Below are 19,319 nucleotides of genomic sequence, written 5' to 3'. Positions count from 1 at the left end.
AGTAACACATCTATGGTGCATAAATTTCTGATTTCTTAATATCATACATCCTACTATTTGTATGTAGGATATTAAGCTTTTTTCCTCATGCAAATAAGCAGCAGACACACTATGATGACATTATGCATTTTTGTTGAAAGCCCTGTGGCAGGTTTAAACAAACAAGCCCGGTGGCAGCTTCAAACACATTACATTTGCTGAGTAGAATTGATTTTCTGCAGAGCTCTGTTGTGCTCTGAAGAACTACAATACCACACTGGAAGATGATGCTCCTCTGACACAGGGAGTGCTTTTAAATATTGTGCAATTTGGGCCAAAATGGTCCCCGCTTTTAACAATAATTACAAGGTTTTAAGTGCATCAGAGTTAAGGAGCACAACAGTGATGTCATAGCCGTGTTTAGTGTTTATAATAAACAAAAAGACGACACCAAATTTCATGAATACACGCCTCAAGACCATTTGAGTAAAGTTACTCTTAGAGTCACAGGTTAGTAAGTACTTAGCAAAATTAGAAAAATAAAATTTTGCTAATTTTGTTTAGCAAAATTAGCAACATTTTTGCTAATTTACACATTTTCGTCCTTCAGTGTTATATTGTTCAACACTGAAGGACGAAGCAGTGTTGAACAATATAAAAACCTCCCACTGTTTTACCTCTGTGGCTCTAGAGACTCAGCTACCATGTTTGTCTTGAAATGACTGGAAATGTTAAGCTTATGGCAAATAAAGTCTTGGTCAAATACTCTCATGTGCAAATAGTGGCTTTATTATGGCTTATTGAGAGCGTTAAGCGGGTGGGGAAATTCTCCGGTGCACTGCTAAATGACTTGAACTTTTCAAAGTCACGGTTTGTAACGGGGGTCTGGGAAGGGGAGATTTGATTTGATGATTGAAATCACTAGAATGGGCTTTCAAAGCAAGGGAAGAGTAGGTGTGTTTGAGGCTAAACTGAAAGGATTTTCATAACTGCATGAGCTGAACCTGAGGGTAAAACTCTGCAGAGTGGATTGTCATTGGATGTCTTAGTGCAGCTGAAATTGTAAAAGGTATTAAGAGAGGCAATTTTGTGATAACACAGGGAGGTGTCCATCTTTCTGCTTTTCATGACCGACTTTAATTGAGCTGCTCCATCTTTTCCCCTCCAACTCTTTGTCCTCTTTTTTCCTTCTCTTGCTTTTCCTTCTACTGTTTGCTCACACAAATGAAAATACACAAGAGAACTGTGACTGCACTGCGGTAAGGAAAATGAAGACCATACGGGTGCCATGAATTGTTCCGCTGTCCCCCTCCCACTGCTTTTGTTGGTGGGCCATGGGAACCGGACAAACAATGAGAATGATTTGAGGGATAGCGTGCAGCATGGAGGAGGAGAGGAAACAGAAAGCAGGAAATCATGTCCTGAAGGAGATGGAAAAGAAGTGAATATGCACAGATGGAGAGGAGACTGTGGTCAAGTTGCAAAAACAGTAAAATGAAGATTGGAGGCTTGCCATGCAGTTGAAGGCTAGGGTGGAGGGAAATTTAGGTTTCTGTAGCTGAAAACTTTTTAAGTCAAACTTTCACAAGCACACGCGCGCGCGCGCGCACACACACACACACACACACATACACACACATATGCTATGTTTTACCAATACATCGTGTCTCATAGCAATGATCAATATCTCTCTCTTTGCCGAGTCCAATGATACAGATCTCCACATCAGCGATGCTCTCTGTTGTCATTAAATGCTAACTGCTGCTCAGCTCTGTCCTGGGCTTTGCTTCATTAGCATTCACAGAGGCATCATGAATATATGGGTTAATCAATGCACACTCTCCTGGGCTGTCAGCCGCAATCGGACCATATGCACAGCCACTCAAGCTTAAAGGTGAACAGTTGTTGGACCCTTATGTTACTGAGCGCCCCGTGTCATCGTAGAGATACAAGCCTGCAAGCATCCTCTCTGAAGTCTGCTCCAAAGTCTGCTTTCCTGACATTCCCTCTCTATCTTCTTTAGATCTAGTCTTGCATGTAGTTTCATTCTGCAGCCTGTCTTTAAGGCATAAAAGATGTAGTGCTAAACTTTAGATATTCTTGAAAAGCTTTTACTTTAGATCAAATGTGTTATATGTTTCATTTAGGCATACCAATGCATTTTCAGAATAGTAACAGAAATTTACTGTAGAAAAAAAGCAAATAGACTGTGCCTTGTCTGGTTTAAAGTACTGCAGACATAAAGGTCTTGTGGAACAGATGAAACCTTGTCAGCGTGGCAGATTGGGAATGAATCATTGAACAGATTGCTGCTTGCCTCCTAGGTCATCATCCATATGTTTAGGTTAACTGGACATAGATTGGCCAGCGACGCGAGACATGGACTATGTCTCTTGAATTTAAACTGCCTTTAACGCATAAACAAAGTCATCTACACAGTTTTTTTTAACTGTGGTAAGAAAAGACAGACGTTTATATGCAAACATCCCTAGCTTGTAAATCACCGTTTATAATCCATCCCATATGTAAACAGTCACCGCAGAGACGTCTTGGTAGGTGACTCCATCATAGAAGGTTTGGCAGTTTTACAACAGAGCCAACCAGACTCGAGCCAAGTCATATCTTAGAAGTAATTTTTTGTTTTTTTTAGCTCTCCTGAGATTAGACTGTGCTTAAGATGCAAAGCCATCCATGAGAAAGGAAGGCTGTTTTTCTTAAGCACAGGCTCAGGTTGCATATTTGTTTGGTGAAGCCAAACTCTTGTTTATAACCACCACATGTCCTGCAAGATAATTTAAGCAGCAGGACGGATATCGCTGCTGTTGGGTTACATATTTTAGAGTTAAATATATGTCCTTTTTTCCTGTCTAATGCTGGGAAAGGGGAATTGAATTAAAGACACACTGAAGTCAAATAAGTATGTACTAAAACAGTTTCTGTACCAGTACAAGTCTTATTTCATATGGAAGGGACAACACAAGGAAGTATGCTGTAGAAGATTTCTGAACTTTGCCATACAGTGTAGTTGAGGTAGATGAGTAGCATTTCCATATTTAAAAAAATGTTTAGCTAAGAATTATTTTAGATTTCGCTATTTAAATTGAAGAACACTTGATACGATCTGAAGATAAACACCTGGAGAACATTTGATAGATGAGGGGAAAAGTGATTTTGAATCTGGAATTGCTTTTGTGGCAACTGCTGATTTAGTGGGATTTTAATGAAGTGCCATATATGTCATTTAAACAGAAATGTCAGGAAAGGGGAAATATCCATTGAGCAACAGTTTTGTTTATAAAAATGCCCTAAAGATGTCAGAGGTCAGAGGAAAATGTGCAGGCTGTTTTGAGGTGATAAAATGGCAGCAGTGGATTTTGCACAGACAAGAACAGATTGGAAAAATGTTGCCTGGTCTGATAAGACTCAACTTCAGCTGTGATAGTCGAGTCATAATATGGCATAGACAACATAACTGTAAATATTGAATCAGTCTGTCTGGTGTCAACATTGTAGACTTGTGCTGTTGGCTCAACGGTGCAGCGGATCATTTCTTTGGCACCACTTGGGCACGATTAGAACCAATTACAAGTAGCGTAAACATCACAGTCTATTAGCGCATTATTCCTGACCATGTCTATCCTTTTATAACCACAGTGGACTCAGCCTCTGGTGGCTACGTCTGGCAGAATGATGCACCTTTTCACAAAGCTCCAATCATGTCAAGCTGGTTTCTTGAGCATGGAAATGGGTTTAGTGTAATCCAATGGCCTCCACAGTCACCAGATCTCAACAGAGCACATTTGGGATTACTTGAACATTGAGATTCACTTAATGCAGCGAAGTCCAAGCCCAGACTTGGAGAGCTTCTTCTCTGCAACTTTAAACCTACAAAGCCCTGTTTCCAATGGTGTTCAAGAAACCATTTTTTTTCATTGACAACATATTCCAAATAATTACAGCACATATTGTTGTAACAGAATAAATAAATCTCAGAAATCCTTTAAGTCTGAAAGGGTGACTACTTTATTTCCTTGAATTATCTTCTCTTAGAGAAAAAAGGACATTTCTATATATTTTGAAGAACTTCAAGTATATCTAAAATCTATTTAGACATTGATTATCACTTCAGTTGAACTTTATTATGTTTTTTAATACAGATTGTTAGAATCAAGAATCAAGGCATTATTTTTAATCAGATCATATTCACTACTGAACAACTAAACAAAAGAAACAAACATAACATGATTAGCAGTAAAATCTGCACTAATCAGTCTATTTATAGAAATAATACATTTTTTCAGCTGGTCAGGTGGGAGTAATCGACCCATCAAACCCAGGTTAACCCACGACTATGCCAAATTTCAATTTAATTTGTACTATTTGCTTAGTGAATAAGATGCTGATTGTGGGTGCAAAAAATGTGAAAAACTAATTATGCAGCTACTACATCTTAGTGACTTGGCCAACATTTATTGTTTCATGTTTGGTCTGTCCTTTTAATAATGTAGCACACCCGAAGGTGGTCCAAATAAGCCATCATGTTTACAGTTTACAATTACAAATTTTATGAGTGCAACCAACAGGAGAGTGAGTTCCTTTACTTTAATTATTTTTTTGTTTGCAACCCCTGTCTAGTGTGTACGTGGGCAACTATGTGTGTCACCTTCAACAAGCAGGCTCATTATAAAACTAATTAAACACGCCTTACTCTCATTATAAAGCTGTAGGGCTTAAGGAGAGATTGAGGACCTGGTCCTCCCAGAGGGCGTCCACCTGGTCAGCCCCGCTTTAGATAATAAAACCACGTGTGAATGCGCTGAAATCAAACCGCTCGGATCAGTCATGACGGGTCAATATTTGTCAGAGCTCATTGTAGCATCTCTATCCCTTGGCCACTCTCATGATATTCCTGCCAAAATGCCACAAAGCTCAATACATCTGTCCTCTCTGTGTGCGTGCGTGTGTGTGTGTGTGTGCGCGCGCGTGTGTGTGAACCTTTTTTTGTTTTTTACTTAAACATTGTTTTCCAACAGAAATGCTTACATTCTCTTGTGTGCTATTTATGAACAGAAGAGTGTGGGAAAGCATATCCAAATCTGCGTAAATGTGGGATTCCAAAGAGGAAAAGAGAATCAAGAAGACCTCTAATGAGAGTATTATATTTTAAGTATCTTTTGCAACAAAAATATGCATAGCATTAAGCCAACAAACAATCCTGAAAGGATAGTGCCCTATACATGACCTAAAAACAACAAAAAAATGTCCTGTCCCTATTGCAGCTGGGTGGTATTGGATGAAAAACTGAAGCCATGTCCTCATGTTACTTCTATTTCTATCCTCCTTTCCACCTAAACTAAAACACACAGCTTTTAGCAAACATATCCCCCCCTTCTGTTTTTCATTCCTGGCTGCCTGAGCTGACTGTTGGCGAGGCGCAACTGCCTGGAAGGTGGAGCCGTGATTGATTGATGAAGTTTTGGTGCCTGGGGGATCCAATCATGTAATCAGTTTGTATTGATTGACTGTCCCCACTGAGAGAATGCGGAGGCTCTGCCACATTGTGCGAGCTAGACCTGGCAAACGCTCAAAATCATCTGCAGTCAAATTTGATTTGGGTGCTGAGGCCACGTGCTCAGACTCAAGCTGGGAAGATGTGGCATAATCACGCTGTAGTCGTTTGAGAACAATTCCACAATTCTCCACTCCGTGTCTTCATGATCTTGCATTTCTTTTAATTATTATGATTGGGAAATTAATTCAGCTTTACTATAATTGCATCACACAGCAAATGATCCACTTTCAATGGAATTTAAAAGGAGCTTCGGCTTGGGTTTGCATCGCTAATAAGGGTTGTTTCTTGCTGTGCTTTGCTTTTATTCCGACTTTGCTGACTCTTTCACACTTTTGATTTTTACTTAGTGTGTCAAGTTATCATTAATATTGATACGGTTTACATTATTCCTGCAGAGACAAACATAGGTTTTGTGATTACAAATACAAGCATTTTTCTGGGAATAAAATTAAGGACTGTTGTAAAGAAATGCACATAGAAAAAAGTAGAAGCCAGATGAAGAGATGAAACACTTTCATTATACAGAAACTAGTACATAAATGTAGTTCTACAAAAATAAGCTGCCTATTGACAGTGTGTGCATCAGCGACAGACTTTGAACAAAGGCTCACCTGCTTATTATTTTGCTTATCTGAAACAGCACACATTGTTTGTCAAAGTGGAAAGGAAAAGTGAAAAGCTTTTACCGGTTGGCATCTGTTATGTTTGCAGTCAAAAGAAATTCTGTTTAAAAGCCATGAATTCACAAAGAACTGTTTGAGTGCAATGGAAATAGTGGCAAAGCTGGGAGGCAAACGTCTTGGAAATTTTCTTAATTTGGTTTTTGAGAGGCGATAAAAAGATAAACATAATTTTTAATCTCCAAGAATCCAGCCCTGAGATGTTAAAGCAAAGTTTAAAACTGGAAGAAGAGCGGTTTGTTTCCTTGAAAGAATCCTAAAGAAGCTAAAGACACATTGACATATTTTGTGACTTTGAGCTTCAATATTCCTTTTTCTACTCATTTGATGGAGAAATGCACAGTACATGTATGGGACACGGTTCCAATACTCAGACAAAATGCACTTTGCTATTTCCTCATGATTGAGGAATAGATAGCCTCAATGGTATAAAAATCTGGTTGTTTTATCAAATTTATGTTGCATATTGGTTTTCTCTAATTATATTTAAAATCCCTTCAAAGGTCAACTTCAATATTGTAAATTCTATTGTATTTTTATGTTTTTGGTATATCTGACATCTCCTCTGGAGGATAATTTATTTATAGCTGTGCAGCTATGATTGGATAAGCTGATAAAGAAAAAAGTTTGATGTTAAATTGTTAAAAATGTCATAGACAAGCTTAATTTATTGATCCATACTTTTTTTCTTGTAGGTGAACATTTTTGCTCATGATAGTGAAAGCTTGTTCCTTGTAAAGGTTAAGTTTGTTTCTTACTGATAAAAAAATAAATAGCATCTCTTTGTTTCTGCTTGTCGACGTCTCTTTAGATCAGGGTGGACGGCGCTCAGGAGGGAGGAGTGCTGTATGAGACGCTGACTGTGATGAAGGACAGCAGCCCAGTCCTACGGGACATGGCCTTTTCCCTGGACAGGAACTCTCTGTATGTCATGTCTGGCTATCAGGTGAGAAAACGCCCTTTTTTTGGAGCTTCTTGTCAGAAGAGCTGCTGAGTTGGGTGGGGATGTAGCGATAGGCAAAAGCCTGAGATCTGAAGGACGCCTGCGGGTTCAAGTCACTTTGAGAGCGAACCTTCAGCATGCTGATGTGCCCTTCAGCGAGTCGCTGAATGCATAGCATGGAAATTTGGAGCTGAAGTTTTCATTTGATGTGAAATTATTTTTTATTTGTTAACTTTTCTTGGTGTTGGGTCAGAGAAGCTGATAAAATTACGCATTTGCTGAGGCACAGAAATAAATAACTCTTCTTTTGAGGGATTTGCTTGGATTGAACTTATCAGGATGCTGCACATAAGACTGCTTGCTTTGTTCTGCATAAATAATAATTCCTGCTGGAGCAAGTATTTACAGTTTAAAAATTAGCAGCTAACACAATTTCAAATCAAAAACAGCAATAAATGACTAATGAATAATATATTTTTTTTTGGAATACGAGCAGATGATCATGGCTTATCGCCAAAACACAGAGAGGAAATTCAAATTCACGTCTACAGAGGGATGGTTAAATATGTAGGCTGTGTGTGAGGGGATGGACCATTGCTCTAATTACTTATCCAAGCGAATCGACTTACAGTGCGTGCATCTTTTGTGAGCACTCCTGACACACAAACCGTGGAAAGCCACTGAAGGTTTTTTTTTTCTGGATGAATGTGCCCCCCTATTGCGCTCTTCACTTGGCCCGCCATCACAGAGGCAAATAGTTGTTGTTGGACGGTTTTCTCTGCACTCATTGCAGATAAGAGAGAACATTGGTAATCACTTTCAACTCCCATCAAGTGATTATTTTGGCGCAATGGCCTGCCACTGTGAAATGGGATTAGGTTTCACTGTGGCCAGAAAAAGCCCCTATCACTGCTTTCTGTTGGAATCTACCGAAGCAGAGTCACAGGATGGAGAGCCAAAGGCCAGCGGGGGCAATCGCGGCAGCACCAGTTATTACAGGGCGGCTCAAGCTCTTTTCAAGAGCATGAAAATGAACTTTAAAAGCCATCTATCTTTAAAAGTATGACGTTTAAGGGAATAAGGGATGTCATCAAGGAAAGATGCGGGAGGATAAAGACAGTACTGCGTTGAGCACCATTTTCTAAAATAAATCAAGGCACTTCTTGTGTTTGTGATTGACTGGAAGAGACACAGCATTATTTATTGATGAGCTCTGGTTGTTCAAGGAGAGACGCAAGCTTCTTTCAAGGAGATTTCCAGCTACTTTCTCCCCTCACATCTCCCTCAGTGGCGCATAGTAACCAAGCAGGAAACCAGAAACCCAGCTTGACCGAGCTTTTTCTCTCAATATTAGAACAGCTTTGGCTTTGTAGCCCTCACAAGCTTTGAGGAAAGTAAAGCCTTCCTCTGTTTGTCTCCATCTCCATCTTTGCCCGAGCGCTCCCTGAAAGACTTTCCCTCAGCGCTGGTAAGGAATCCTCCCCAAGAGACAGAGCTTCACTTACAGATTCCCCACACTTTCAGCGGATCCCAGTTATGAGAGATTTTCAGATTGGTGGAAGCCACACAATGCAGCCCTGATGAGGAATGAGGAATGAGGCACAGAAAGATTTGGCTGAGATCAGCCAACTCATGTGGAATGACAATAAGGCTCGCCGTCTACTCTCGGTTTGAAACACGCAGGGTTAGCATGATGTTGAGGAGTGGGGCAAAATAAAGGCAAATCACAGTATTTATGTGTGGATATAAGTGTTTTTCTTAAAGACCATTTGGGAGCAACGATTGATGTGAAAAAAGGTTTCACAGCTGTCGTCGTTTTTCTCACTCGCTATGTGTCTTTAGTTTGATCATTCTTTAGTACAGTAATGCTTACAATCCAAACACATGACTCACAGAGTTTTCTTCGTCTGTCTGTGAACTGAAGGCCTTCAGCCTCGGAGTAAACACAAAGCTGCTGCAAGGTTTGTCCAGGGAAATCCCTCAGAGTGCCACTCAAGAAAATGCTAAATCATTCCTTGAAACCCCAACCATGCACATCTTTGTTTCTCTCTTTTTTTTCTCTATACTCTTTTTTTTAAATTAATGGTGAGTGTTACCAATACACACTTCCTGCCCATGAGTTGTGGAAAGTGTCTAAATTATGTTTCAAATTAAATGAATGTTGTTCATTTCATCTGAACAACATTCATGTGAGGTGAGACACAGTATGACTAGATTCCTCAAAGTTTTCAAAAGACTTGCTTTAATTTCCATTTAAACCTAACTTCATCATTGCTAACGCTTAGTCATAATTTAATTTTGATTGAACAAATTCAGTCAAAATAACAGGACACTAAGGTGCTATGTTTCCTTAGTGTTTGCAACATTTAGTGCTTACCCAACTCATAGATTGAGAAAGAGATGAGGATAGTTTCTATCATTCCAGTCCCGCTCCTGGTTAGTTTTATGTCCTTGTGGTTTATTTTTCATATTTTACCAAGATTTATTTGTTTACAGTTTATAGGATTTTTGCTCTTCTCTGGATTTTGTGGGTTAGATTTTGCAGCAACATGTTTTGTCTGTCGCTGTCAACCATGAGCGAATAATTAACCCCCATCATCAAAAAATAATCACAATATATTACCAGTAACAAGTAGTAGTGCATATAGTGAGCTATAATAAAATATCCAATAATTATCTAAGTAGATATGTATTTTTCCACAAAATGTTAGCTTCGGTTGTTATGAAAATGCTACATATGTCAAACATAACTTAAAAAGGAATTTGACTTCACAGTGTAACACCGTCTCTTTAAGAAGCTCCTGCTCTTTCTGACACTCAGCCTGCAACATGTCATCACAACAATGCTTCTCATCCCATTTACAACTTTTCTTCGGAGCACTGGACTGAGAAGTAATTCCTATCATAAACTCAGCAGATGTGCAATTCCACCAAGTGTTTCCAAATTTCTGCTGCTGCTAATCTGAAGTAGCTGTGTGGGGAATATAAAATCTAAAAAAAAGGTGATTTTATATAAATTAGAAACACCCAACTTCTGTTGAGTGTTTGTCATTGTACTATTGAGAAATTTATACTGAATTTAGCTACACACTCATGTTTGCCTTTTAAATTGTCAAGACATTAGCAGTTCAGTTAGCTGATTTATCTCCTGACTAAATCAGGCCCTCTTTCTGTTTGATTGACCAGATAAAATCTGATTTCGCAATTTCCCTCTCAAATTGAAGTATATGCCATAATAAACACTTTAGTGTTTCCTTTTTTTCTTTTTTCCTTTTTTTCCTTAGATTTAAATCATTGAAATATAGCAGGCTTATTGGTGCAGTTGGCAGAAAATCTCTAACAGTGACATTTTCATTTGTTTCTCTTTCTGTGCTTCTAAAGTTTCCTTCTACTCCACTCATCTTTCACTTTCTTCAGCTTCATTTTTTTTTATATGTTGTCTTTTGGGCTGTGGTTTCCGAAAAGTTGCTTGCTCTGCAGCAAAGCAGTATTTGCAATTAAATTATTATTGTTTGTGGTATTAGTTACATTCCTAATTTGTGGGCAGTTTCATTTGTCCTTTCCTGACTTATTTTTTGCTGCTTTTATTTGATAATTTTTAGCATAAGTCATCTCACTTATTACCTTGAGGACCTTTGGTAAAGGCTTGTGCTGAATTGAACATTTTTGCCAATTAAATCTTCGAGCTCCTGATTCTAATTTCAAACATTAAGCTCTTATTGGTGACCAGTGCTGCTGACCTTATCTTTTTTTAATAAGCCCAATAATTCCTAGCAATTTTGCAGGTGTTTAAAAGAGGGTTTTTAACTGAATTACATTTGCCAGCATGAATTTAACTATGGTAATGAGGTATATGCTAGATTTTTTAAAGCAACATGAAGATTGGAACTCATCTCTTCACCCTTAAACAAAAAGACACATTTCTTCACACAATCTTGTTTTTGTAAAGTTGTTATCTGATTTGGTTTTCCTTTAGTGTTTTTTTTTTTATTTTTGAATTGTGATATGAATAACAAGGAAGCCTAAGATTCATGCACATGCAGAATCTACCTCTAACCAGACTGAAAAACTTTGCTAGTGGGACCTGGAGAAGAGACTAAGTATTAACAGATTGTTCTAAGTTTCTGGCTCACGTTGTTTGTTTTCTAAGCTTCAGGTTTCCAAAGTCTGTTAGAGAAAACAGCCAACATGCCTTTCTCCATCTGCACGTCTAAACACAACCAAGCAGTGCATTTATATAGGAAATAAAGTATGAGTTTATTTGTTCAATTTCTGATGCCTTGATGATGATTATGCATATTTTACCTCAGTTTTCCATAATTTACTTTTCTACCAGTTTTGCAGCAGTCATCTGATCTTACAGCATGAATATCACTTCTGGGAAATTTTATTGTGCAAAAGTAAGCTTGCGATTTACATCTTTTATCTCAAAGTGTTTCTCTATGTTACGTTTTGTTGCAATGCATTTTCACTGTTACCCCTTTTATTTATTGACGTGTGTTGAAGGAGGGATATTTCACAAGATCAGAATTTTTGAGCTTCATATGATAGTGCAATACTATTCCCTCACCAAAAATATACTTGAAGTGTTGCTTCAGCACTCCGAGTAGTTATCATACTATCTAAGGAGATATTTTAAATGTCAAAAATATTTCAACGGTTTTATAAGTCTTATTAAACCTAGAGAAATAGCTGTTCCTCTTTAGAGCATATTTGATTGTCATTAGGTCAACGTGTGCATGAATGCTATGATAGTCCAGCTGTGAAAACCTCCTGCTTTTATGGCTGCAAGAATATTAACTGATGATTTTGTTGCAGTATAACTTCTTAATTTTTATGGATGATGATGCATGTTTTTCAGTTTTGCATACTCTGATACATTTTAGCCAAATTTCTCTAACACTATTTTCAAAAATATACAGCTATGTACAAGAACATTCATTTTTAGAAATGTTAGAAAAGCAATCTTTACAGGTTCTGCAATAAAATAACTTAATTTAATCTGAGAGATAATCTGAAAACACTTCCCAATATGGGGAGTCCCGATATGACCTGAAATACTCAGTTGACACATGACACTTACATGTTATTTTAAAGGATTTTCCAAAGCAGACTGAAAGTATAGGATTTCAGAATTGCAGAGCTCCAAACGCCTGTACATTCATCTGGCCTCATTTATAAACTTTCAGTTTATCCGGATAAAAGGGAAAAGTGGTGGCAAATTGTGTAGATCACAGGGTCACACATTACTTTGAGGATGCTCCAGATGTTGTGAATAACACTTTTTCTCATTCAAAAAGCTACAAATTAAATGTGATGCTGTGCTTATACAGCTCTGCTGTGATTGACACTGCCAGCAAGCATTTTACAGGAAGCAGCCTGAACCAAATGGTTTTTATGTTCTGTATTTGCTTTAAATGATCAGTTTCTACAAGAAAAAAGAAAAAATCTCCAAACAAAAGTTAAATAGATGTTAAATATTTTGCGTAGTCATGAATGATTTACAGTGCATTTACATAAATAGATACAGTGCAATAAATATTAATGAAGGGAGAATTTATTGAACTGAAAATGTGAAAAGACGGCAGTGTGCATATACATTCTGCTGTGTAGTGGGAATACTGCAACCATTACAATAAACTATTACACCATCTTTTTTTTTAAAGCTAATGTTTTGAGTATTTACACATACTGTTATTTGCATTACTGTTAAGCGTCTACATTTCCCCATGCTTTTATTGATTTGGAGGCCATATTTTCTTACAATCTTAGAGTAGTCTTGATCAATCTTCAGGCATATGATGGCTCTTAAATATTTTTCTTTCAACCTTTGCTCCTTTTTCACTACTTTTAAACACTACAATGTTTAAAAGTCAACATTTTTATGGACAATATAAATGTAATTCTCCAAAATTCTTGTTAGTGTTTAAATAGAATTTTATGCCAAACAATGCTGAATTGCCATTTTGTAAACTGATTCACCTAAATAAATAAAAACAAAGTGTCTTTGTGAAAAATGTATTTTTTAAAACTGATTAAGTGAAATTGTGGTTCACAGTCTCGGTGCTTAGAATGAGGTTGTCTTTGAAAGGTCTGTTTGGAAATTAGGATGCTAAAGTGAAGACTTTTTCTTCTTTAGAAAATTAGAGATCGTATCAAGAAGACTTCCAATGCAGCTCAAACATTTAACTTCACTTTAAACAGGAATACCTTTTTGTTTTCATCCGCCACAGTACAATAATTTTTTATCCATTTAAAAAACTAACAACAACAACAACAACAATAAAAATCATGCACCTTGATGTTATTGCTGCAATACACAACTAAAAAAACGACAAAATTACTTGTTAATGGATCAAATGAATTTGCCTTTAAATTTAAGTTCATGATTTTGAGTATACTTGGCTGATTTGCAGTCCTTTTTGTGGGCCTAAATTTAATTCTAAGTCTAAACTTAGATCACTTTTGTAACGGGCAGTTTTACTGGGTCTAAATCAGAGCTACAAATAGACGTACCATGTGACTGACATCTAACAGTATTCAAAATTGAAATCAGATCTATGGCTCAGTGGATAGATTTCTACAACCTGAAGTTGATTTTGAGTTGTGCTCTGATAATTTTAAATTACTTTGCAAAGCCCTATGAGCTGTTGCTCTTTCTTTTTCCTTCTCCTCAGGATGAAACACAATGCATGACAGGTATGTTTTACGTGTAAATTGCAAACAATTCATAGATGTGTGACCTTTTTCTCACTGTAGCATACTGATCTCTAAGAGTAAGGGCCAGATTTGGGCAAGATGAGGCCTTTGTATGAGGCCAACTTAGGCAGTACTGCTTCAAATTCACATGGGAGTAATCTATCCAGATGTGCACCAGAAGAAGTTAGCATTGCTTCCACCGTGCCTCACCCAGGACCTTGTCATGCTGCCAACATGATAATAAACCACCACAACCTCTCTATGAAAGTTAAGTTAATTTGTTAAGCACAATGATGAGCTCACTGTGCTCTCACTGGGCATAAAAAGACCTCTTTAAAACCTTCTGCACAATCTGTAGTCTGTTTTTTTAACGTTGTAGTGTTCTTAATCTTTCTGAAGGGGTTCTAAGGAGGCATTTCTGGGTTTATTTCAGTAAGCTCTTGCTGAAAACAGATCCACAAAGCAAATACTGCTTTACATTTAGAGCAAGCCTTACATTGCATTCTTTGTAAGGTACCAGAAAGCAGATCCATTCTTCTCTCTTTGTAAAGGTCATGCTGTCTACAATTCACAGACCAACAATGTTAGTTTGGATGAGCTCTGGACCACAACTCTTCATGGATTACAGCCCTCGGCCCCTCCCACACTGCAAAATCATTTTGCTAATGGAATGCCACAAATGGGTTCTGAACTGCTGTTTAAAAAAAAGGGACAGTTATTTGTAGGGAGCAACAGATAATCCATTTTGCCTACACAGACCTGAGAGAGCACCCACTTATGCTATCAAGTGCACCGGAGACACTCTAATCCATAATCCACTCTTCATTTCTGATTGCTTACATCAGGAAATTGCTTGCATCATATGTACAGACCTAGAATAATAACCAAGTAGAAACCAGGCATGCTCAGGCTGCTGCTCCAAATGGCTTGGTATGCAGGGGTGGTGTAACAGCAACGACTTTTTGCAGTTAATTGAGAGCTAATGCTTTGCCAGACGCTTATGCATCTACTGGATAAGATTCTTGTGTGTGCACTGAAACATAGCTAAAAGCTCATATGCTCATATGGTTTTGTTTAGATGTTTTTCCATGTGCTAGAACAAATGAAAAAGGAAAGTGGGTGTAAGATGTTGTTGCAGTTTTTTTCTCAACACACTGATATAGAACTATTTACATCTTGAAAAACTAAACTGTTGGTAAATGTTGCACAGTAGGCTTATTTTATCTTATCTTGGCATACTTGCCAAAACATATCCAATAGTGAGATATTACGACTTCTGTTACAGTCTAAAAACACTAAGATAAGTTCTTCTTTAGTTACTCAATGCAACAAACTACAGCGGCCCAAATCCAAAGGTACAATCCCAGATCTCTCACTTAAAAATGTCATTGTCCAAATGACCTAAACAAAGATGTATTTTGGTTTTGGAGTTCTAGTTTTCTCTGCCATTAATCCACTTCCAGAATGAGGCTGATTCTGGATGCCGGTTTGGAAGAAGTAATTGTAACAGCTACTGATCACTTAGGATGAAAAGAAAAACATTCCATTAAATAAAACTGAACTCTAGCACATGGTTATACAGGAAACATTTGGAGTCAGAGAATGCTTACATTTCCTCATGTGCCAAAAAACTGCCATCAGTGCGCCCCTAGACAAATTCTTAATACAATCACAAGTGGCTAAGAATATTTTTTTTGTTTTTGAGCAAAAAGTGAACTGATGAAGTTAAGTCATTATTCAGATAATACAGTAAACATTCCCTGAAATTTTACACCATTCTGCTAAGCATTTTCTGACACAGCAAGATTTTCTCTCCGGTGCCTTAAAGTCCACATGGACGTTAACTGGCTCTTATAATCCTTGGCCTGGTGTGAGATTTGCACAGATATTACCCTCATGTCCATGCATGACAGTGACCTTTCCATGTATTTTTTAACTGTACACACACAGAAATGAAGACTACTTTCCATGCAGTGAGACATGGCAATGGCAGCATTATGCCTTTCTTCAGCATGGACAGAGAAACTGCTTAGAGCTGACGAGTTGGACTGAATTGATTGATTCAGTACAAATGCAGCTACAATTTTCAGATTTCAGTTTGTAAGAAAGCCACAACTGTTATTATTACGCTTCTTTCCCCAGTGAAGGAATCATAAATTATCTCACTAATTCTGGGGTTCACTAATCTTCAAACTCTAAATTTTTTATGGCCAAAAAAGGTTAAAACATATTTAAAAACAGAACACTGATATATTGAATTGCTTTTCCAAAATCTTTTAGTGGTTCTCAGCTGTTGTTGACATGCCAGCCCTCCTGCCCTCCTGTCATTCCTCTGCTCCAGGTGGTCCAGGTCCCTGTGGAGTCCTGTGAGCAGTACACTACGTGTGCTGAGTGCCTCAGCGCTGGTGATCCCCACTGTGGCTGGTGCGTGCTCTACAACATGTGAGTCTACTCCCTTCATTTTCTCATGCATCCACCAAAGCAGACGGATTAAAACCATGTCACTGTTTTTACCAAACTGCTCAGAAGGAAGCTGAGCGGGGTTAAGCCTGCGTTCCTATGATTTGATATAGCACTCTTATTATAGTCTCTGGAGCTCCCCACTATCAACATCTGGCATAAAAATTGGAAAACCAGGGAAGTGGTTGCTGGACTTTGTGATCCCTCATAAATAGCGGCATTTAGGACAACAGAAGCTGCATGATCACCAGATTTCATTGTCTGCCGAACCAAAGGATAACGGGTGTTAATGGAGGAAAGAGGGATTAGCCTTCCAGCCACAGCGAGCGCAGCAGATGCACTTTCTACATACCCATGAAACATTTTGGACCTGACGGAGCAAGCTTTATCTCCTCCATCTTAATTATCTGACCCCAGGTTAGCTTGCATAACACTTCGATATGGAGCAAAGGGGATTCAGAAGATTAAAAGCCTGCTTTTCGGCACCAGCCGCAGTGTTTGAAGCTGACCTCAGTCGGGGATTTATCCCTGTCTCATCATTTCACGTCTGCATTTCAGCTGGCTATATCTTGATGGTAATCAGCATTATTTAAATTACAGCTCTCTATATTATCAAACTCAAAAGATAGGGGAATGAAAAAATAATGCTGTTTAAAAATCCAAATTACCTCATTAAGTAACTGTTGTTGTTCTTTTCCAACGCTAATTTTGTCTGCATATCTCATTACACTCTTTATTTGAATTAAACTTATCTGAGTGAACAGGCTGCTGTTTCCCTCCAGTTTTGAAAAGAAAAAAAGTCCCACACTGCAGAGTAAAACTACTTTGTTTTTCTGCCCTATTAAATGCAGATTGGGGTCTTTTTCAGCTCTCTGAATGACACTCACAGTGTCATGTTGACTGCTTTCAGCGTCTCACTTTCCCACCCGTGGTGATTTGCACCAAAGCACCTATCTAGCAGAGTGGGTAGGGGGTGTTTGTGCACATGTAAAAAGCCTGAAGGAAAAAAGGGAACAAATGGTTTGATCAGACAAAAACACAGTGAATGAAAGAAACAAAAATAAAAGCCAATGAAAGACAGTCGGAGATGAAAGGTGCCTTTTTTCTTTGACACTTCAGCTGATGAGCGGTCAGAAGGTGATCCGTGCTCCCGTAGCCGTTGTTTGCCTCAAGGAGCCGAGCCAGCAACAGCTGCCACCGCGTTTCCAATCCACCTTTATAGTGAGCCATAATTACAGCAGAGGCCTCAGCGCTCTTTGAGTTCTCTCAGGAGGTGCCACCCCCTCAGCTGCATCTGAGCCTGTATTACTACTGTCTCCTTTTAGTACGCATTCAAAGAAAGACATGATGGTTTACAGCCAAAATGCTCCCTGGGTTTGCTATTACAAGTCAACTTTAACTGAGCTGATCCTCTCGCCTTTTCAAGCTGAACATGCAGAGAGATGAACCATTTGGAGTTTGCCTTTCAAATGCACAAGTATAGCTGGAACAAAAAGTATCTTAGCAACTAATCCCCATTTCCAAGACAGGACAAACTGCTTGAAATTTTCAATATCCACTTGTAGTTTAACTGTATATTCAGCGTGCTTTTGTCTCGTATAAAAATCCCTGTGATGTCCTGCTGTGCTACCCATCCTTTCATTCATTACTTTTAATTGCATATTAGGATTTAGGATTTAAAGCTTATTGCTTTGTAATTTACTCAAAAAACAAGCCAAAACTAAAGTCCGATTAACATGCTCTCTTATTTATGATGATTAAATGAAAAAGTAATTGGCTTTTTGAAACTGGTTTCAGTGATACTGTTTATAAGCTGCATTTATCTACCAGTTGCATGAGATCAGGTTGTGGAGATTAAAGATCCTGGATGGAAATCCAAACATCCCTTTTCCCAAGAAACTCTCTGCAGCTTATTCTGGGGAGATACCAAGATGTACCTTGGCTTGAATGTCTACACAGTCACCTCTCGTTTCTTCAACATGTGAGAGGTCACATGTTGGTTAAGAGGTCAAAGAAACACAGGATAAACTACCATGTGCACAAAAAATTAAAGCCAATTTAGAGTGGCTAACAAAACTTGCATGTTTTTGGCTTGTGAGAGGATGCCAACGTAAAACCCACACACGCGTAGGGAGACCATACCAACTCCACACAGAAAGACCCTAGCTGGGATTTAAACCTAGGACCTTCATGCTGTGAGGCGACAGTACTAACCACTGCTGTGTGGCTGTGGTGATAAGCTTTACTTCTATGGTAGCCACAGTGTGAAATGACTATGTTATTGTAAATGTGAAGTTGTGATTAAGCAATACTAATGCTTACATCAGCGTATCACGTTGAAGTTGGTCTGCTTTGTAAAAATTGATCCTCTTGACATCATGTACTCTTGAAAATTGATGCATCATCAACATAGTTGTGTCGTACATTGTTCAACACTTATTTTCAACCACAGTTCTGAGCATGAAAACAAAATACACACGCACTACATTTTTTAAGATTTTGTATAATAAAAGTGCTTTTGCTCCACAGGTGTTCAAGAAAAGATCGGTGCCTGAGAGCAGAGGAGAGCTTTCGCTTTGCAACAGACATTGACCGCTGTGTGAAGGTTATTGCTCACCCGGACAGTATCGCTGTGTCAGCACATAGCGTCCCTGTGAGTCTACTTATCATTCTAACCAATCACTGCACTGTCACTCCACTAAAAATGCTAGTGTTTGTGAGCAATCACCTTGAGTAGCCTTTTAGAGCCACATAGAGAGGTAAGTGAAAACCCAACAGAGATTAACTTTGTGGGAGGAGAAGTAAGGCAGGAGCTGGACTCTCCCTGTGGGGCATCTATTAGATTTGTTTTGGTTTAACTGTATTGGAGTATGGAGCACTAATTTGATGCTTGATAAATTTGGAGATGAAGCCAGACCCTTAGATTAGTTAAAAAAAAAAAAAAAAAAAAAAAAACTAAGCACAGCTTTTCAAAATGGCTTTTTTT

At 38.3% G+C, this 19,319-nt stretch overlaps 1 protein-coding gene across 1 annotated transcript in view; it reads left to right on the top strand.

Annotated features, from left to right (window-relative positions):
* The window catches only part of LOC103134711 (plexin-A2), an 83,269-nt gene that overhangs the window by 23,003 nt on the left and 40,947 nt on the right, over positions 1-19,319 (top strand). Inside the window, exons 4-6 of the mRNA XM_016668988.1 lie at positions 7,043-7,177; positions 16,215-16,315; positions 18,863-19,066. Coding sequence (XP_016524474.1) covers positions 7,043-7,177; positions 16,215-16,315; positions 18,863-19,066 — 440 coding nt within the window. The remainder of the gene's footprint in view (positions 1-7,042; positions 7,178-16,214; positions 16,316-18,862; positions 19,067-19,319) is intronic.

The sequence above is a fragment of the Poecilia formosa genome, unplaced genomic scaffold (genome assembly GCF_000485575.1).
Source record: "Poecilia formosa unplaced genomic scaffold, Poecilia_formosa-5.1.2 Scaffold18, whole genome shotgun sequence".
NCBI classification, from domain to species: domain Eukaryota; kingdom Metazoa; phylum Chordata; class Actinopteri; order Cyprinodontiformes; family Poeciliidae; genus Poecilia; species Poecilia formosa.
This window is presented reverse-complemented; position numbering and strand designations above follow the sequence as displayed.